The sequence below is a fragment of the Pelodiscus sinensis genome, chromosome 5, assembly GCF_049634645.1.
Source record: "Pelodiscus sinensis isolate JC-2024 chromosome 5, ASM4963464v1, whole genome shotgun sequence".
Lineage (NCBI taxonomy): Eukaryota > Metazoa > Chordata > Testudines > Trionychidae > Pelodiscus > Pelodiscus sinensis.
In genome coordinates, this window is record NC_134715.1 from 10,805,144 (window position 1) to 10,826,405 (window position 21,262).

The window sequence follows — 21,262 nt, forward strand, 5'->3', positions numbered from 1 at the left end:
AGTTCCCGTTTGGAGAAACTATTCTCTATGGATCCTGAAGGCCCTGGTGGTAACCTTGTGCCCACTGGCGAATTGACCCCAAAGTTCTAAATAAATCACCATTGTAATTTCACTGAAAGTGGCGTGGTGCTGTCACTCCCTTGCTGCACTGAACCTCTGCCCTTTTGAGCTGGCATGGATTTTAGTGCTTGGTGAATATAAAGCAACTGAATCCAGAGAAGCTAAGTAAGCAGGTTGAGAATTATTTGCCTTTCAGATGAATAGCATTTCATTTCACATGCTTGAGTAGTTGGATGACTTGAAAACTCCTCCTCTGCTACCTAAATGCCGTAAGATCAGGAGGTTGGCACCTGTTTCTGAAGTTGGCCACTGCAGAGAAAGAGTCTCTGTAGTCTGTCACTCATTAGTAGGCGCGCGCGCACACACACACACACACACACACACACACACACACACACACACACACACACACACACACACACACACACACACACACACACCTTACCAGGTAGATCTTGGAATCAATCCAACTGTATTGGATTTGGTAAAGTTAAAATGCCAGTGGGAAAAATTCAGCTGGATCATAAGTGAGCACTACTCCTGTGAAAGCTGTAGTTGTGACCCTAGAGATCAGCCTAGATTTAGAGCCCAATTCTTCAGCTGTCTCTTCCTATTACCATTTAAGAGTGGCTTTCATCCCACCTCCCCTTTCTGATGCATCTATGGAACCCTCCGACCTTTTACCTGGGAACACATGAGCTGCATGGGAGGAGAAGAGAAACTGATGAGACTCACATCTTTATCATCAAAACCTAAAGCTCATTAACAGCCACAATAAGCAGCCTCCAGCTTGCCTGAGGCGATAGAATTTGCATCCACTTCCACAGGAGAGTCCCATGCTGCTGCACCTGCTGCCTGACATCCGGGCAGTGAGGCCTAGCATCCTGGTTAGATGCATCTACTTCTCAATAAGAACATCACCATGGGTGCGGGAAGTCGGGGCACAGGGAGTGCTGTAGCACCAAGTTTTGGGCATCCTGGCCGTCGGCATAGCATCCACCCAGGGGCCTGGCTGCTGGCCCCAGCGCACAACCCCTTCCCCATCAAAAACTGTTCCAGTGCCACAGAACACTGCACATAGACAATACAGCACCCACACTTCATGCCGTTGCCTAATGCTATTGCTTCTTTTATTTACCAAGGCTTCATTTCAGTGACAGACATTAGAAATGCATGTCTCAGCCAGCCCAGAAGTCTAGCCATGTCACACAATGCATGAGGGGAGAATAAATTATTTTCACAGTGCAGTTGCCCCTTGTTCCACTCTGCCTTTACCTGAAATCAACCCCCCCTCCAAAAAAACCCAAGAGTGGGTGTCTGCAGGCAGAAAGTGTTTCACCGTGGAAACTTCCTTCCTTCCAATATCGTATGATCAGTATTAGTATATTTATAAAAGGGAAAACTGTAAAAGTGTTCCCAATATTGTAACTTTTTAGAAATATAAATTGCCTTGGACATTTCAAGGTTCCCCAGAAGTCCGGACAGGACACCAGCTGATGATGGCTGGAAACTAGGTTTGCTAGTTTCAGAGGCCTCCCTTGCAAGAAGGAAAGAATAAAGGGGGGGGGGGAAGAGACTAATAGGAAAAATCCAATATCTCCCTCCCTTCTCCCATCAACCTTCTTTCAAAAAAACCCTCCCTTCACCACCTAAGCGCCTTGCATTTTGCTGACCCCACTGAAACATATCAATCACCTTGTACCATTCGGCAGCTGGCAAATCAGGACAATTTGCCAGTCCAGAGACGATACTTATACGTGGGCTTCATTGCTTGCCTCAGTCAGGATGAAGCAAGGGCCTGTATGGGTAGCTTACAGGGGACAGATGGCAGACGCATCTGAAAGGCTGGAGAACTGCTGCACAACATAAATACATGGTTTTATTGGTTTCTTTTTTTAAATAGTGGCATGGTGTTTACAAACATGTCCCTTTTTTAGCATGTGACTTCCCATCTAGGGCAGACTAAATTCTACAGTTTCTCTTTATTCCCCAGGATTTTTCCTAGGATAAATACAGTGGCTAAGTATTTGGAGTTACAACAGAGATATTAGATGTGTAACAAAGTGAGCTATTTCACAGTCATAACAATGATAATCCAGGAAGCAAACACAAAAGGAGATTTTTTTTTTGTTCACAGTTATAGTTGGAGATATCTTTTTTGTTCGCAGAATCTTACAATTTCAGTCAAACTGGATTACACACTCCAGTTGTTACCCCCCAAAAAAGCAATTGTAAAAATTACTTAAATAACACAGATTTTCATATTATTTGTAATGCAGCTTGTGCAGAGCTGTCACAAGAAGAATTCAAGAAAACAAAAGCAGCCAGATTGCTCAACTTAATAAAGTAGTAGTTAAGTATGGACATTTAGAGTAACAAAAGGCTACAGTAAAAATATATGAATGTCTAGAAAACAGGTGATAAATAGCTGCAAGAAAAAAAACAAAACACCTTACTAGAAGATGTAAGATAGTCTCAGCTACATAGTTACTGTATTTTTCTAGTGCCTGAATTTCCTACCACAGCACTGATTTTATTATTACTTCTTTTAAATATAACTTACAATGACAATGAGTTTGCCAACCAGCAGCCAACTCAAAAACATTATGGAAAAACAAACAAAAAATAAGTATCATTAAAATGGGAAAGGGGAGTCCCCACAGCAGCCACGGTTTTTTTAATCCAGTCCTATCCCTTCTCGGCAATGCTGACTCAAGCTGAGCTGCTGGCTATATTCAGTGGAAGTTCTTCCAAATCAGATTTGGGATGCAGCTGGAGGAACGGAAAGCCCTAAAATCCAGTACCAAACCAGGAAAGTCTTAGTAGCAGCAAGCTCCAGCAAAACAAAGAGAAATTCCATCCAGATGTTCTGAAATGATTCATACAAGGAATTGGAGATCTTCAAAGGGTTCTGTCATTCCTGTCCTCAATCAATAGCCAAGTGAGTTGTGATTTAACTTGATCTGTCGGATCTCAGACGTGGCCTGTTCTTGTTTTATGTGGACTGACGTGATGTCTCAATTGGCTGCACAGTTCTCATCACATCCAAACCATTCGGTACACACATAAAATAAACCAAACTGGGGCCCTTCCTAGTGCACATCACACAGCAGCGGCAGGAGCAGCAGGCATCTCACATGTTACACCCTGCCTAAAAGTGTTGACCTAAAGAGAGAGAGAGAAAACAGCAGCGCTCAGAATGATGCCACAATTGTCAGAGAGGTTCTGACTATCTTCTAAAATGCTGACCTCAGCTTTCGGCATTCTTGTCATGTGTTCTGGCAGGTTTTTAGGGCCAGACTTGCTGTTGTTCTGTCTCTGTGTCTAATCAGCTTTGGGTGTGTGCATCCCCAGCCATCCATTGGCAGAGTTAGAGCTTTCCCTCGCCAATGGATTGGCACTTGTCACACTGAAGTGTAAAGTGTCCCCTGATACACAAGTGAGAAAAAAAAAGTGCCTACCGCAGAAACCAGGTGAAAAGCAACCGTGTGCTTGCATTGAAAACAAAACCACAAAGAACTCTAAGCCGCAGAATGCTTTCTAGTACACCCACTGGGACACTGAAGAGTGGACAAGAACAGAAAATATTAGGGCTGTCAAGGAATTTAAAAATTTAATCACAATTAATCGTGTGCACTGCCCCTTTGAAACGCTGCGCAGAGGCGGATTTTCAAAGGGGCAGCAATGCAGGAGTCTGGGATCAGCTGGAGTACCCCGCTGACCCCGGCTCCATACAGTGCTGCCCCTTGGAAAGGCCGCCTCAGCATTTTCAGTGGGCAGCACTGTGGGAGCCTGGGGTCAGCTCCGGGCTCCATGCACCGCTGCCCCTTTGAAGCGCCCAACTGGTGCTTCAAAGGGGCAGTGCAACACAAAGCCAGGGATCTGCTGGGCACTCCAGCTGATCCCAGGCTCCTAATGCGCTGCCCCTTTGAAGTGCCAGAGTGGCACTTCAAACAGGCAGCGCAGCATTAACGCCTGCGATTAACGTGTTTAAAAAAAAAAAAGCATTAATCCTTCCGAGTTAATCGCAGGCGATAATGCACATCAATTGACAGCCCTAGAAAATATATTACACCAGGGATGGGACCTCGAGCCAGGGAGGCATGTACTGCCAGCGGGCATACTGGAGAAAATTGAGTCCTGGGCACTTTCCCTGATGGAAAGAAGGGGGGGTGGGGTGCCAGGACTAGAAACAACTGAAAGCAACCCCACAACAGGCTTTGTGAGCTTTTCCCTCTGCTTCCGCTACCAGAGGAACTAACATGAGCTATGAGCTGCTGAGGATGACAAGTTGCTTATGCTTAAGGCTGGCCCTGAATCCTCCATTACAATAAAGTTATTACCAAGTTTAAAGCAGCTGTCCAAACCCTCCAGTCCTGTCCATCCATCTCTCTATGAATAAGAATATGAAAGGGAATGAACTCACTACGCTGGTTCCAGCGCCAGCAGCAGAGGAGTAGATAGGTATAAGACATCCCAAATTCTGTTTTCCTACCTGGATACCAAAGTTAAATCACCCTTTTTCAAATGGAATCAGCCAAACACACTCTCTGGGTTTAGGATCCAAACTCTCTCAGAAAAAGACGGTTAATTTGAACACTAGAGCTCACAGCATTGGTGAGAAAGGCTTTCCAAAACTTTAGAGAGGTTTTACTAAACTGCATTGGGCAGGATATCTGAATTTAAAATTAAGCTACATTCTCAATCCCTTGGGGGCAAGATAAATAAGAAGTGGCTGGACTAATTCTTCCAGAAAATCCAGAAGCTGAACAATGATTTTAACTTGACACTCTGTCCCATCTGTTGATGTGTATAACGTATCATTTGGTTTGTAACTGTCCAATGCTACATCTCATTCTGTTGATTTACTGACGCCAGTAACCTCTGACACAAACCTTAGAGCCTTCCATCTGTCCTTTTCAATGTGATTCTCAGGACCTTCACTTTCATAGGAAGCCAAGTAAAGTGCTGAAATCAAAGGGAAGAACATCATGTTAGTGCTACTGGCATTCTGAAAATCCACCGTTTTCTTAAAGAGCCCTGCAGCAAAATAAGATTTCTTTATATTAACCAGCCACGAGATTATGGCTCCCCAGTTGCATTACCAAAAGCACACAGTTACTCACAATTGTATTCAGACAATACTAACAAAAAGGACATGAGAACAAAGACTCTCCTCAGGAAAAAGAAGAAATTCAAGCGAGTAGAAGTGAGCACTTGTAAAAGAAAGGTCTGAGCTCATTGTCTTTTGCTCACAACGCAAATTTGCTAAGTCCCAATTGCTTTTCTAGCAGCATCCCTAGGTCAAAGCATCCTTAAAGGCAAAGCAAATACATTCACTTTGGATTATGTTTTTGTGGACAAGCTTCCCAATTCTTATTTGTTTTTCTATTCCTTATACATCTCTCTTTTTTTTTTAAACAGATGAAGGGAACAAAGCCACTTTTCAGAGAACACACAATTTGAAAAGGTCACTCTTGTTCCTTGTGTTCGTCTGGGACCGCTGTAATTTATAGATCATGTTTAGATGTGTAAATAAGTTCCAGGACTAGATGTCCCTTCAAAAGATATAATTTAACCCAGGAAGACATGAAGCAGTATCTGGCACGTGATCAGTTGAAAAGTAGAGCACACCGGATTCCTTACCATCTTCACTGAACACTGGGACAGTGAGCAAGTGTTGCAGAATCTTTCGGTCCCTCTCAAACGGGCACTCCACTTGCTTCCACGTCATAAACTCACTCACTTGTTTCGCTAACTCCCAAAATTTCTATAAACGGAAAGTGGGGAAAACAAAAAAATCCAAAGATGTATCAACTTTAGCAATCTGCTTGATTAAAAACTTAGAAAAATTAATCTGGGTTTGAAGTAGGCTCATTTCCAGTCAGAATTTCAAGCAGTAACTATCACAAGAGGGATGGGAAAACTGCATTTCTATCCCCTTCAGGAAATCCTAATATTTACATGTTTATTTTGTGTGTCAAATTGATACAACACCCATATTAAAATAATTTTTTTCAGAATGAAAAGTTTAGGGAAAAAGCCAATTTAGATGGTCTAGATGTTTCATTTTCACATTTTGACCCACACCAAACATTTTGATGTTCCCAAATTCAAATGTTTAAGTTTCCCTTTGTTGACTCCCAAAATTTAGATTTTTCCACGATGGAAAGAAAGTTCAACTAAAATATATATGTCAAAATTGAAATTGTGGAAAATGTCATTTTCCAACAGTAAAATATTTTATTTAAAGTTTTTTGATCAATCTTCACGGTTGTTTGGGTCACCCTTAAACAAAGGCATTCCATAAAGATACCCCTATAAGCAATGGATTGTAGCCAAGATGGTCAGGAACTAGAATTTTCATTCCATGGGAAGTTCTGATGTTTCAAAAAGTTAGTTCCAATTTGGAAGGAGAGGCTGAAATATCAATATTTCCTGCAGAACAAAGTTTTGACTTCTAGTATATTAAGTTATATAAATACTTGAATTTCATAATTTAAATTTAGATAAAAATGAATTGAAACTATCAAAACAGATAATTGTGGCGTTTCTACCATCCCTATCAAAGAACGGGCAACACTGACACATTTCTGCAAAATGTTTTAATTTTGCCAACCCCCCTCCCTTTTGGGGGGCAGAAAAGCATTCCATCAAGATTTCTGACCATCTCTAATAATAACTGGTAAACATACTAAACATGGGCCTAATTTTGTTCCCAATTAAAACAGGATCAAAACCATCAAGGTCTAAATAAAACCTTCTACTCACTTCAAAATTGACATGGCCATTTGGGAGGCGATTGGCACAGCCCTCGTTGAGAAAGTAAATGTCTTTGATTAAGAGACTGAAGAAAGGTATCACGATCTAAAGAAAGAACACGATTCCACCATTACTATGGCAAAGAACTGAGAAAACGGTAATATCACATGTATGAAAAATTAAGTCATATTGTTTAAAAACTGCAAAGTCCACCAGTTTTCCTTTCATCTTGAGGGCATGCTGCATTTTATAATGTTTGAAGTATGATAGATATCATCCCACTCTTTAGTTTCATATCAGTTCCACCTTCTTTCTTTGCCCCAACTTCTTCCATACACTCTGTCTTTGTAAACCCTGTAGTGTTCTCAGAATTGCAATTACTCTATTTACCTGGCTATTCTTGTCAGTTGAGGACACAATGTACGTTCACTACCTTTGGTGTGACAACTGTCTGCCTATTATAGTGGCCCTCACTTGTTTGACCTTTCCTCACACATGCTTGCAGACTCCAGAATGTATAAACTCCGAGGTACCCACTCCTTGTTTGTGCATTTTAAACAGGTACCTGGATGCTCGAGTTAGACTGCTATAGAGAGCTGAAAAAATGATCAACAGCAATTAAGCCCAAAGGGCTGACGATAGTGCTCCTATATGAAGATGATTTCTGCAACCACAGAAGAATAGTTTTTTTCCCCTATTGACTCTGCTCTATGCCCCTCAATCTCCTTTCAAAGTAGGACAATTAGTAATGAATTTAATTTGTAGCAAGGGAGATTTAGATTACTTAATAGGAAAATCTGCCAACTATAAGAATACTTAAGCACTGAAACAGGCTTTTAAGGGGCATTGTGGAATCCCCATCCTTGGAGAACAGGGTAAACATCTGTCAGGGATAATCAAGGTATATTTGCTCCTGTCTCACAACAGGTACCTGTCATCCTTTTATAATGGCTCCTCTTTCCAACCTACACAAGATCACATGACTTTGTCTCAGTCAATGGTTAATAAAAATGGAGCTAGTCAGGAATCTGTCAATGATTTCCTGACAGAAAATGCAGTTCCTGGAAAGTCAAAACGTTTCCATGGGAAAACTGAGCAGAAGTACTGCATTTCCTAGACAGCTAATTGTGCCATAACGTGATACAGATTTCCTCATGACCACGCTTTCTATGGCACATTATGGGAGTCACAAGACTGGACTACAGCCAGACCTCCATCTCAAAGGAGACAGAGGTCTGGCTTGGGAACATGACTCAGCTGGAAGAATGGTGACTCCAGGGTTCTGAACTACAGCTCCCATTAGACATCTCTGTTAAGCAGAAATTCTGAACTTTTTTGTCCCAATTTGGGACAAAACAAACGTTGAAAAAACATTGGAATTTCCAAATTTCACTCATCTCTACAAAAAATACAGAGGAATAAACTCTTTGGATTCCTGAAACTGATTTTTCTCCACGGCGTATGCAGGATTTTGGACCTTAAGATCTCACACCTTGATTTGTATTCCAACAGGTTCTTAGTTCTCAAAACCCATATTTTATTTTTAAGTGCGAAACATGGAAGTGAACAGAATGCATATTAAGTATGCTGCCTTTTAGTTAAATTTATTCTATAAGCATGAAGATTGGGTTTATTAATCCTGACATGCAAAGCCAATGTTATAAAAGTTGATGAATTATTTAGTAACTTGTCTCTAAGTGGGTGCAAGGTTAGCAAGCTACTTGGCTCCTTTCCAAGAGAAATTCAAGGGATTCAACTAAGATTCTGCATTAATGTATGCCAAGTCCTGGTTATGTCTCACACACTGGCTTATTGCAAAGAGGTTGTATCTTTCTTTGCCTCCATTTCTCAATGATATTATAGGCACTCTTGTGTTTCAAGAGAGCATGCTTGGCATAACCAACCTGTAATTCTTGGCTAGTCATACTAATGCACCGCAGCAAGGCACCTTTAAAGCTAAACTGGTAAAGGCCATACAGAGAAGAGACTTGTGCACTATTAGATTAACACTCATGTTCCCCATTTTGACTCAAGTTACAAATGCTACTCTCGACATTCCCCAGACATTTGAGGGGTCAGACACAAGGTACGGAGTTGACCCTACACAAAGTCAAACATTAGAACAGAGTATTTTTACACAGCTCATAGAATCATAGAGCTGGAAGACACCTCAGGAGGTCATCAAGTCTAGCCCCTTGCCCAAGGCAGGATCAATCCCAACTAAATCAACCCATCTGCCTAAATCTTATTATGCTACTGGGGATTCTGATCCTGTAGGCTGACCCAACATGCACAAAATAAGTAAGAGAACTGGGGTTTGTTGGCACTATTTAAAATTAGTAAAATCCCATGAGATTTGAAACAGTTTGGGGTTTAGTTTGTTGTTTGTTTTTCAATTTTTGCCAAAGCCCAAGAATACTCAGCACTTGAAAACAGTGACAATGCTACTAACCAGTCTACATCTTTAACCCAAGGCACTTTGTGAAAGAGGTATTGAGTTTTTTTTCCTCTGATCCTGTTCTTTCAGTTATTTTGCCGCAAAGCACCTCTCAGAAATTGAGGCTTTTGTAAAGCAGAATGAAGAGTTTAAAAACACAGCAGCAGTGTGAAATGGGTAGTAGCATTTGTTGCTGTAGGCAGAACAAAGACGGGCAAGACAGACTTTTAGATCTTATTCAAGCTTCATTCTTGGGAAGTTTTAAAAATCCTTTTCTTCATAGTTTTTAAGGTTTTTTTTATTAAAAAAAAAAAAGTAGAGCTTTTGGTGCATCGTCTAGACTATTATTTATTCTTCCCACGTCTAAAAGTCTCAATGAGGCACTCGTCAACATTTCCATTGTCTTTCTACCTATTTGAGACATATTAAAATGGGTCTGCCTCTCTCAGAGCTTACCCCGCATTCTCTCTGGAAGGAAGGCATTCCTTGCTCTGTATTCAAGAGCTCCTTTTGCCTCTAGTACCCTAGCAGTTCTCAGGACTCTTCAGGTTCAGATTAGTTATCTCTGTACCAGCTTTGATTGCCTGTGGATACGCTAACTGGCTTTCCTTGTAGCTACTGGTACTGACAGATACACTCCCAGTTCTTCCCTTCCACAGAAGCACTAGTGCCCGGAGGAAGAGAGGAATGGAAGAAAAAAAAAATCAGTGGGGAGCAACTTAAAAAGTGTACCATGTGTGAAATGCTCACGAAAAGAGCCAGATTGAAACTTCTTGAGACTGAATTTCATCTACAGGGTGACACACGGCCTAAGTGGCACCAGTGCCAGCTTCCTCACACTGCCCCGCTGTTCTCCTCAGTTCAGATGAAGAAGGACCGACAGTAAGGACAGCAGAGTCCCTTCCTTTCAGCCCTTGGACTGCCCACCTAGACTGCTGGCAACTGCCAAGTGCCATTTGTGATGTTCTCTCTGCCCATGGGACCACCAATCCCACTTCAGGAAGGACATAAGACAGTAACCCCTTCCAGTTAGTACAAGCCTGTACTGGCCTTCTGATTGAAAGCATAAGATAAAAGAATCTTTATATTGAGCCCTCAGATTTCCCATTTATTTCCCTGTGGGATCCCAGACACCATACCAGAGGATCAAATCTTGATCTTGGGGATCCACTCAAGCTTCATGGGTGGACAGAGGCCCAATGTTGAGGCCCATATTTTAAAGGAAGCTGTCCGAGGTTAGTACCTTAGAATCTGAGTTGCACGAGAACAGTTCAGTACATAGCTTAACAAGCACATTTCATTACTGTCCATTTGCTAAGTAAGTCACAAACTACCTTCTCTCTGCTGCTATGAGCTGTCAAGGACCTCTGAGCTGCTCCACGCAGAGCGGTTCGGTAATTGTAAAAATTGCTAGAAGGATCCATCTGATGCTAGAAGTGTGAAGAAATGTAAATAATGAGCTTCAGCGCTTTAGTGCCAATACATGTATTGTGCTTTTCACTTAGAGAGGCCAGTTCTAGCAAGAAAGTCTACTGAATCGCGTCACAGATGCCATCTTTAAAGTATAACAAACGAATCTACTACTCTGTTAAATCCTTGCACATTTACAGCACGCCCACTCTCAAATAATGCCCAACAAACAATGCAAACCAGGCTTGCACAGAAGCAATGCTGTGTGTCAGCCAGACTTGCCATCTAACCTCCTCAAAAAAAACGTACTGTTAACTCAAATGTCAAGGCTAAAATTCTGCTCTCAAAGCTATACAATGGTCTCAAGATTGAGACCAATATTCTGCACTTTCCAGTGTGTGTAATTTGCTGTGACAATAATAAGAGTTGCACACATGTACTGAGAGTCACACTTTCTACAGTGTGAATTGTTTGAAAAATCCCAAAAGGCTCACCAATTAATTCAAGATGCTTGAATCATCTGTAAAAGCAAATCTGAAGCCATAGGGTAAACCACAAATTCATATTTTGGGGCGTATCTAGACTACACTAGATTTTTGAAAGAGGATATGTAAATTCTGCGGGAATTTGCATATCTTCTTTCGAGCTCACTTTCGAAAGTGAAATAATTAAGACGCGGTTTTGTCGGCGAACCCTCCTGTTTGTCAACAAGCCGCATAAACCTCATTTTTTAAAGGAAAGCGGCTTCTCGACAAACGGGAGGGTTCGCCGACAGAACCGCATCTTAATTACTCTCACTTTCGAAAATGCTGCTTTCGAAAGTGAGCTCGAAAGAAGAAATGCAAATTCCCACGGAATTTGCATAGCCTCTTTCGAAAGTCTAGTGTAAGTCTAGATATGCCCTTAGAATGCCCACATTACCTTCTACAAATTAGGGATTTCAGCGAGTAGTCGAGTACTTGACTACCCCATAAGCCTAAACTTATCAGAAAGTCAAGTTGAGTTCTCGACTACCTGCTTCCCCCCCTTACTGCCTCTGTATCAAAGGCAGCGGGGTGGGGGCAGAAGAGAAGAGAGAAACAGGAGCCGGGGCTGGGGGGAGCTCTCTCTCCTCTGGCTGCTACCTCTATCAGAGGCAGCAATGGAGAGGGGAGGGGAAAGGGAGGCTGTTCCGGCAGTAGCCCTGTCTGTGGCAGCCATGGGCAGAGGCTTCTCTGGCAACAGCCCCTGTCTGCAGCCCCTGTTGCTGCTAGAGCAGCCTCTATCCACTGCCAGCCCAGGCCACCACGAACAGGGACTGCTGGACCCAGTGCAAGCTGGGACTAAGCAGTCTGGGCTCGCGCCAGTCTGGGACCACTGCAGCTCTGCATTTTAAATGTAGTGAGAGCTGGGTGGCTCTTACTACATTTAAAATGCAGAGCGGCAGTGGTCTCAAAGCCAGTGCAAGTTGGGACTGCTCAGTTTTGGCTCGTGCCGGCTCTGGGAGCTACCCCTGCTGCAGCCCGCCTCCCTTCACTGACTAATCATGTAGTTGATACAAATTGTATCAACTACACGATTAGCCAAATACCCGCCTCTAACATTCTAACTACAAATGTATTGATTACCTGGAGCTCATTCGCAATCAATTAACTTCAGACATTTAAAAGAAATCAACTCCAATGCAGACTCCCTTTATGGGTTAAATTCTACATGCAGACTTGAGAGGAGAATTTTTCTTGATGTACTCACTAGGCATGTGAGAGATTAACCAGTAAGCATCACCCTTCATCACCACCTTCATCGGTGATGCTTAATGGTTCTGGTTAACCATGGGGGCTGGAGCAGCAGTCTCACAGGCCATGCTGCAGGCAGGGAAACTCCAGCCCAGACAGAGCAAAGGTGTCACAGGCAAAGGTTGATCTAGAGGTCTGGAGCACCTCCCCCCCCCCCCACCCTTTAATCAGTTAACTGGTTAAACATCACATGTAACCAGTTAACCAAGTAAATGAGATTTTACATCCCTAGCACTCACTCTTCCAGCACAACCAAAACCCCATTGCACACCTCTTAAGCTTCAGAAGAGTCACCCACAATTTCAAGATCCCGTTGTAAAAATTTCAACTAGTTCCAGTGGGTAACTAGACTTTGTAATAGAACAACAAGGTCTAATGAACTGGTGGCTCTTCCAAATCCAAAGGGGCCTCAGGAATTAACAGAGGCTAAAAGTCAGTTCAAGATCTAGTTTGTATGAATCTCCACTAGAGACATGCACACATGACATTTTATTGGACATCCAATAGGACAGGATCTATTAAGACTCCCATTCCAGAAAAGTCTATTGAGAGCAATGTGGCCCTATTTATCATCAGTTAAACCTACCTCAAGAATGTCAAATTTGGCTGTCTTGACTTTTGCCCAGGTCTTCTTTAGCCGGGAAACCGGACTCATGTTCATCCCAGCTTTATTAGAGAAAGACAATTTGAAAATTAAATAAAAAACAAAACTAATCTAAGAGAAACAAAGTAACTAAGATGCAAAGTTATTCAACTGTGAAAGAGCTATTAACACATGGGAGATAGTCATTTCTAGGTATTTTTACTACCTATATATTTGCAATATAACACAAACAGCAATACCCATCAATTCTACAGGTTATTGACAGGTTTTTCCCTACCCGCCTTGGGATGAGGTTTATGTATTTTTAGTCCCCCCCCCCCCACCCTAGCCATGTCCAATAAAGACAGGAGATTAATAAAAAGTGTCCCATTATGATGCTTTAGGATTAGAGTTTACTAAAAATGTGGGTGATGAGATCTGAAAAGTTACAGTATAAAAATCAAGAGCAACATCATTAATCTCTTTAAGATATGTTCAGTATGGAAGTCCATGGGCTTCTATTACATGCAGTGTAACCACCAAGCCAAGCAACATCAGCTACGTCATACAGAAGAGAGAGAGCACTAGCTGGAAATTTAAGAGAGGGGCGGCCCATGCTACCTGCTTACTTCCCCATGAGGTTAAGTGAAGGGTGACCTTTATACTCTTCAGTGTACAGTGTCTTTGGCTATTACAGACAATAGTGGTTTTCAAACTTTTTTTCTCATGACCCTGTTGAAGCAATTGTCGATGTCTGTGACCCAACATAATTTGACTGATGTGTGAGTTCTGGGATGGGACCGAGGAGGAGAGCTTCAGCTTCAGGGGTGGGTCAGGGCTAGGGCAGTGGGGGTGCTAAGGCAGCTTTCCTGCCTCTCCTGGCACTGCAGACTATGCTGAGCCCCAGAAGCAGGTTCCCAGCCAATGGGAGTACAGTGCTAGTGCTCATGCTCAGGGCGGAGGCAGTGCGCGGAGCCCTGTGCGCTCTTTTCTTCCCACACCCACAACTATAAGAGCCAGGCCTGCTGCTGGGCTGCTTCCGGGACACAGAGCAGTCTGCAGTGCTAGGACAGGTGGAAAGCCTGCCTTAGCACTTCCCCCCCTGCACGCATGCACACATTCCCGCGCACTCTGCTGCAGCAACAAGACTCGGGGCCTGACTTTCCGCGACCCAGTACTAGACCACGACCCATAGCTTGAAAACCACTGATAAACAATGCAGTTGTCTCAGGCCCACTGTCCAGCTCCTCTTGAAGTTGGCAGGAAAGTAACTCAAGGGCCTCCCAAGAAGTCACTGCACGCCAAGAAGTAGGGATGGAGAGTATTGACCTTTTTTTAACTATGTAGCAACAAAGCAATTCTTTTAAAGACTAAGTTCTCTTATCCTTTCTCTTGTTAATAATTGAAGCTTGAACTACGAAACTCCTTTCTAATCTTGTATAAATATATAACATTACAGAGATTCATCTCCTTCCTTTCCCACCCTCTTGGGTAGTGTAACCAGGAAATAGGCTCCTGTATTTATTTAAGCATCAACTTTTTTTTTATTTACTGTTTAGATTAGAAAGAAGGAAAAACTCCCCCATAATTCCCCACACCTAATACTCACAAATAATCGCCATTAAGGAGTTAAAGTTGCCGATGTTAAAACACTCCCTGGCCACATCAATGAAATATTCTATCATTCTTGCTCTGTGCTTCTTCTTTACGGGCTACGAGAGACATATAGTACAGTGTCATTCTTTACCAGGAATGGGAAACCCCTTTTGGACTCCAAAAAGGATTGACATTATTAGTATTCTGTTCTGTAGGTGCTGCAACTTTAACATCACATTCTACAAATAAACCAAGTGGTATTCCTTACTCCAAAAAATTATGAGAGGAGACACAGAAACCAAATGAGCTAAGGGACTTCCGGCCAGGGGTGGCTAGGGAAGTATTGGAGGATTTGTGGAAGTTGGTATTGGAAGAAAAGAGAAGAAGATTGATAAACAAGAAGGGACAGAGGCTCTTCTAGACAGAAGGGGCAACCCATTATGGTGAATGTGTCGCTAAGAATGGGATAAAAATACAGTAAAGGAGCTAATGATGATTCATAGCTTCAAAACCAGAAAAGTGGAAAATTGTGCGCCAAGGAAAAGGATTTGCTCACCATGCAGATTTCTGTAGCAACTAAGTAGCTGAGTCTGTTAAACCATTCTACGTAGGCTTCCAGGTTATGGGTCTTCTTTCGATCAGTGTAACAGCTCTGGAGAAAGGGAAAAACACAAACTCGCTAATTTATCTTGAATTCTTCTTGGAGAAAGAGATTCCTAGCCTGCAATCTGGTCACCTGGAGCTTTCACCCAGTCATATATCATAAGGTAAGTAGAGTCAATCACCAAAGAAAACTCAGAAAAATGCAGGAAAGGGAGGTTGGAGACTCAGCATTCGGCATTTCTCTGAGGCCTTCATTCAGAAAAGCACTTACACAGGTGCGCAGTATCAAGCACCTGCTTATAGCCCATGTAAGTGCTTTGCTGAACGATACTTCAGAACATACGTATGTGCTCTGTTCCATCAGGGCATGAGTCAGAACTAAAGCAATGCCAAATCAGAATGTAAGGAGACACTGTGGTGCTGGTTTTTGGATAAGAGATTAAGCGGAGTCCTTCAGAAGTGAAAGTAACTTAAATTTCTTATAGGTTCTGTTGTTTCACTCTCACTGACACACACACACACACACTGGTGGAGGTGCTCAGGGAACGGGAACGGGGTGGTGGTGTTGCGATATGACAGCACTGGTAAGAAATGTAAGTGTGGGGTGGAATGGGGGTGGGCTCAGGTCAGAGGGGTGGGGATGCAAGGAGTCATAGTTAGAGTGTGTGAGGAGGGCTCAGGGCACGGAGCTGGGGTAAGTGTGGATCCAGAGAGTGCAAGGGGGAAAGAGTACTCTGTAAGGAGGATGGGGGGGCTCAAAGATGCGTACTAGGAGGCTGCCTGCTGTTCCCTTTTGTCACTCTCAGGGACTGAGGGGGAAGCTCACAGCATGGGTCACTGACACCTCTGCCCCATCCCCTCCCTTCTCCAGGGTTGGGGTGTGTGTGAGGGAGGGAAGGCTCGCGACTGGAGCAGTCCCAGACCAGTGTGGGGAATGCACCCCCAGCCGGCCTCTTTAACCTGCCTGCCTGCTGCTCAGCAGGAAGCTTTGGGAATGCACCACACCTCCTCCTGCAGTCGAGGGACCCAGCCAGCTGGCACTTTCTTGCTGGAGCAATGCACTGACATGACCGCTGGTCCTGACCACTCATTTGGCATGTCAGTTCTAGGCCCATCTAGCACATTACATTCTGCCTTCTTAAAAGTCTCTCAATTTCAGTTGGAGTCATATTCTTCCTTTCCTATTCTGTGCTCTTGCGCAGTGCACTGAAACAGTTCCTACAATTCATCCCAGGGTGTCGGAGTATCAGTGGGTGGAGAGATTTTCATTACCTACAGACAAGCATTTCAGAATCCCAGCTGGATGAAAGCCATTATGTTCTGCTTGCCACATTTCAGGAGAACAGGTAATTACAGTATGAACTACATGATTTGGGCTCGGTCAACATGCGGATCATAAGCATCTCCGGAACGTGAGCAAAAGAGATAACAGCTCCAGCACAATTAGTTAAAAGCACAGATTGCCTTTGCTCTTCATTCAACAATTCAAAATTCTCTTCAGTACGCCTCGTACTTTACCTGTGAAAAGGACCGCAATTGGCCTGTCCTCACTTTCTTTCAAATAGCTCAATTTCCTAAAAGGACAGGAGGGGAATAATGGATGGGGAAAGTGAGTGTCGTGAAGGTTGAAATTCATTTCATCTTCACTATAAACCACAGAATGGATGGTCAAGAGAAACTATTTCCAGGGCTAGACACTCAGCTGGTGTAAAAATCAGCAAAACGCCACTGACATCATCTAAGCAAATGGGAGTTTGCTTGCATGAGCAAAGACAGAACAGGGCCTGGGCTTGTCTTCTAAATGGATAATAAAATTTGTCCTCTAAATGGACAATAAAATAAAATCAGAAAGGAGATATTTTAAGAGTTCAGCTATCAAGCATACTTGTGCGGATACCTTTACAGAGTTAAGAGTATTCTATCAATTCTGTACAGCATTTATAGTACAAGATACCATTCTAGTTTCCCCTCCATTCACCTTGTCATTGTCCAAAGGATCCTTTTGCACAAACGCCTGGACAAATTCTTCCGGTCCAATGTAATTGAGCCTTTCCTACATATAAAAAAAATTAAAACAAGCTATCATTTCCTTTGCCGATTTGTATTTCAACAAGAAGCAAAAAGTGGGAAGAATAAAATTGTGTCTGGAAAATACAATATATGAATGTCCTGGCAACAACTTACCAGCTCTATGTGAGTCAGCTGCTGGGCTAACATGTAAGGATCATTGCAGACAGTGATTATGTCCCTCTGTATGGACTGAGGTTTGGTCTTCAAGACTGTCAGTCGATCTGTGGATGTTGCATTGATTTTTGCAATTACTTCCTCGTATTGGCTAAGAGAGGCAAGTTTTCGGATCAGGCTCTGGATGATTTGCTGAACATTCTTCCGGTACATCTGCCATGACACAAGATAAGCAAATGATATTCCCAGGATATTAAAAGCTACTTAATTCCCGATGGCACTAAGACACCTTTATTCGGATGGATATTTAGTATCATCTTGGAAACTCACAGAGCCAAGTGTATTCTTACAGCAGTACATTATAGATCATGCACTTAACACGTAGTCCTTGCGAGTATGTAGTTTAAGGTTTGATTGCTTTAGGAGGATTCAGTGGTTTCCTCATCAGACCAAGTCACAACAGCATGGGAAAGCACCTACAGTGTAAAACAAAGCACTGTCTGTCTAGTAAGAGATCATCTCCTATTATTTAAGGCAGCAAGGAAAAAAAAAATCTAATCTGTGAGTTTAAAGTGCAATCACTCTACGATGCCACAGGCCTAATTCTATTTTCACTGGTGTAAATCAAGACTAATCCCATGAAGTAAATGAAATTACAACTGGAGTGAAGATAAAAGAGAATTAGATCCTATTTCCCCCTTTTATTCCCCAGGCCTACTTCTATTAATGTCAAGAGGAGTTTTGTCATTGGTCTCAGCCTGTAGATATGCTCTAGCAAAACAATTAAGAAGTTCCTTTTCTATATTCAAGACACAATCCTAAAACCAAATTTTCAACACCTGAAACGTTTCATTAATGAAGTGACCAATTCTACCACTGGGGTAGTGTACGATCTAGGTTGGATATGGGGGAGGTCTAGTTTGGATAATAGGAAAAACTATTTTACCAGGAAGGTGGTGAAGCACTGAAATGGGTTACTTGGGGAGGAAGTAGAATCTTTATCCCTAGAGGTTTTTAAGTCCTGGCTTGACAAAGCCCTGGCTGGGATGATTTAGTTGGGATTGGTCCTGCTTTGGGCAGAGGGTTGGACTCGATGACCTCCTGATGTCTTTTCCAATCCTATGATTTTAAGATTATGAATCTATGAATGAATGAATGTCACCCATTCCCTAAATTACTTGACACTCACTCCAAAGCTGTCACTTTTAAGGATTTCTGAGTCTCCCTGACTATAACCATGTTTTTTGTGTTTTAATGTTAATTTTAAAAACAGACCTTTCCCACAGAACTAGCTAGAGGTCAAACGCTAGACACACTTGGGTCAAACTCAGTTTGGAAGTCCGTGGAGTTAAACCAGGGCCTGGATAAATTTACTGTTTCTGTACATTAAAATCAAAGTGGCTTTTTAGGGTCAGAATCTTTAAAAGACTAAAAACCTGCACTTTCCACTATGAGCCATGCAAGCATTCATTAAAAAAAAATCTTCATTATCTGTATATAGCCAGTCCCTGAGTTGTGAACAGTCGACTTAAGACCGTTCGCAATTACGACCGAAGTTGTCGTAAATGGCGGACACCGAGTTACAAATGCAATCCGTGCCTACAAATAGCACGGTCGCGTGTAACTCTATGGGATCCGACTTGCAAACAAACCAAGTTACGACCAATTGCTTGGTCCGTAACCAGTTCGTAAGTCGGGAAGAGGCTGTAATAAGTTGTATAGAGATGTGCATACTGAATCACCTTGCTTCTAAAATTAATGAGACTGTGTATACATTAACAGAACCTCGTGAGCAATTTTGTAGCACGCCTGGCACTCCATACACAGCCACTGAAAGTCTGACAAAGCTTCTGATCCACCCAGGTTGAGGTCTGGGTCAGAGTAGGAGTCATGTCATAGTCAGTGGCTTAACCCTAAAACTGGATAAATGGGGGTGAATTTCTGATTCATCTGAACCCAGAATTCACAGCTAGACAGTGAGGAATAAAGGAGTAAGAGAAAAATCAAAGTTACATCAATGTAAACATAAATGATTTTCTTTCACTGAGATCTTACAAAAACCAAACTTGGGGGAAAAAAACATCCAGCACATCTACACATATAGCTTTTTGCAGCTTCGAGTCAGGGAGATTAATCCTCAGTTGATCAAATAGTAATTAAAAATAATAGTTATATCTGCATTCATAGTTTAGAGAGCATTTCCCTGCTAAAAGGCTAGGTGTGACACCTGCTACATTACTCGGCTATATGCAACAACCTACAAAACACTGCGATCCAGGAAGCTTTCTTTGGGCCTTGACCTCTTCATGAGCGTGAACATGATGAAGGCTGGTTTGGCATAGGAGTGGCACCACCTCTGACCTGAGTGTGCACAACAGAGTCATTTGTAGCGTGTGGGGGAAACTCACCACAACGGGTATAATCCATTATGGAACAATCCTATGCCACTGATTTTGTGGAACAAACCTATGTGCTCTTCAGACACCCTGACTAAATGTAACAGGCTCTGCAAATTAAAGAGTAAAAATATTTGAAAAGCCCATGCTGCATCTGGCAAATAGATCAAGGCTATCCCAAACCAACACAACTGGGACACTGACGGAACAATGACTGTGCATATCTGAAAACACATCTCACTGCCAAACCTGTGTCACAAGCAGGAAGATTTGGGAGTAGGGATATAAAATCCCATTGAAATGGTTAACCAATTAAATTTAGTGTTTAACCAATGGGGGGGGGGAGGCGTCCAGAGTTCACCTTCCTGCGGCACACGCCAGGGTCTGCTACAGACAGGGATTCCTCCAAATAGGCTGGGGCACCCTCCTTGCGGCAGGGCAGGTAGCTGCTCCAGTCCCCACCGGTTAACCAGAACTGGTAAGCATCACCTTTCATATCCCAATTTGAGACCACCCATTGTGGTGTGCAGTAACTCACTGACAATGAAGATACGAATGCATGGCAATCTACGAGCAGGCTGTAGGCCCACGTATTACATTACCACCACTGTGGTATTGTGGTATGTGCTTACAACCCACCTCTTGACACCCAAATTCAGACACAGATAAAAATACACGTTTTCAGCCTTCGTTACTGTTGCATCAATCAAAGCAGAACATAAATGAGCAGTATTCCAAGAAACACGGCAAGAGGTTCAGTGTAGGAATGGGCACCATTCCAGTGAAAATGGCAGAGAGAATCTGTGGTTTTCTCTCTCCCTCTGCTCTGGGGGTCATCTCCCCCCCGAGTTAGGCAAGTAGCAGCAGAGTTCAACAGCAGGCTAGGTCAGTTTGTTACGGATGCTTGCAGTTTCAACCTCTCTTTAGAAGTCTATGATGTAAAAGGGACATTTTTATAACACACATCCCTTAAAAATCTCTAGGCTGACAGCAATTACCACAGACAGAGAGCTAGATAATGGGTTTCTACTTTAGAATTCAAGCTGCGGGACCTGATGGCACAATGCATTTTTATGTATGGCTGGTACAGCATCATTGCTTGCGACCGGAGATGAAACATATGGTGAACACATTACAATAGATAGATCTGTCCATAAATAGTTTATCCAAGTGGTTATGGTCATCCTAAGCTTAAATGTCTTTACAACAATTAAATTCTGCCTCCCCCATGTTGTCCAGATTCAGACAGGCACTCGGAGAGGTGCATTGCTTTTTGTATAAGCATAATCCCATTGACATCAATGACACTTTTGTACATGCTTAAGTGCTTTGCTGAGTTAGAACTGCTATTTAGCATGCGAGATCTGTCACTCTGTCTCTCATAATTACATGATACTCTCTGTATATTAACTTAAACCATGGAATATTTTAGGGATGTAATAGTATAGATGATTAA

General features: G+C 42.6%; 1 protein-coding gene across 2 annotated transcripts in view; it reads right to left on the bottom strand.

Moving 5' to 3' along the window:
• Window positions 1–1,917: 1,917 nt before the first annotated feature.
• RASGEF1B (RasGEF domain family member 1B) overlaps window positions 1,918–21,262 on the bottom strand; it is a 327,667-nt gene continuing 308,322 nt past the window's right edge. For both annotated transcript variants that reach the window (XM_075929472.1, XM_075929473.1), the window contains 10 exons: window positions 17,411–17,623; window positions 17,205–17,279; window positions 15,180–15,275; window positions 14,637–14,739; window positions 13,031–13,110; window positions 10,594–10,689; window positions 6,832–6,927; window positions 5,707–5,830; window positions 4,956–5,028; window positions 1,918–3,225 (listed from right to left, as the gene is read on the bottom strand). In XM_075929472.1, coding sequence (XP_075785587.1) covers window positions 3,201–3,225; window positions 4,956–5,028; window positions 5,707–5,830; window positions 6,832–6,927; window positions 10,594–10,689; window positions 13,031–13,110; window positions 14,637–14,739; window positions 15,180–15,275; window positions 17,205–17,279; window positions 17,411–17,623 — 981 coding nt within the window. In that variant the 3' untranslated portion in view covers window positions 1,918–3,200. The remainder of the gene's footprint in view (window positions 3,226–4,955; window positions 5,029–5,706; window positions 5,831–6,831; window positions 6,928–10,593; window positions 10,690–13,030; window positions 13,111–14,636; window positions 14,740–15,179; window positions 15,276–17,204; window positions 17,280–17,410; window positions 17,624–21,262) is intronic.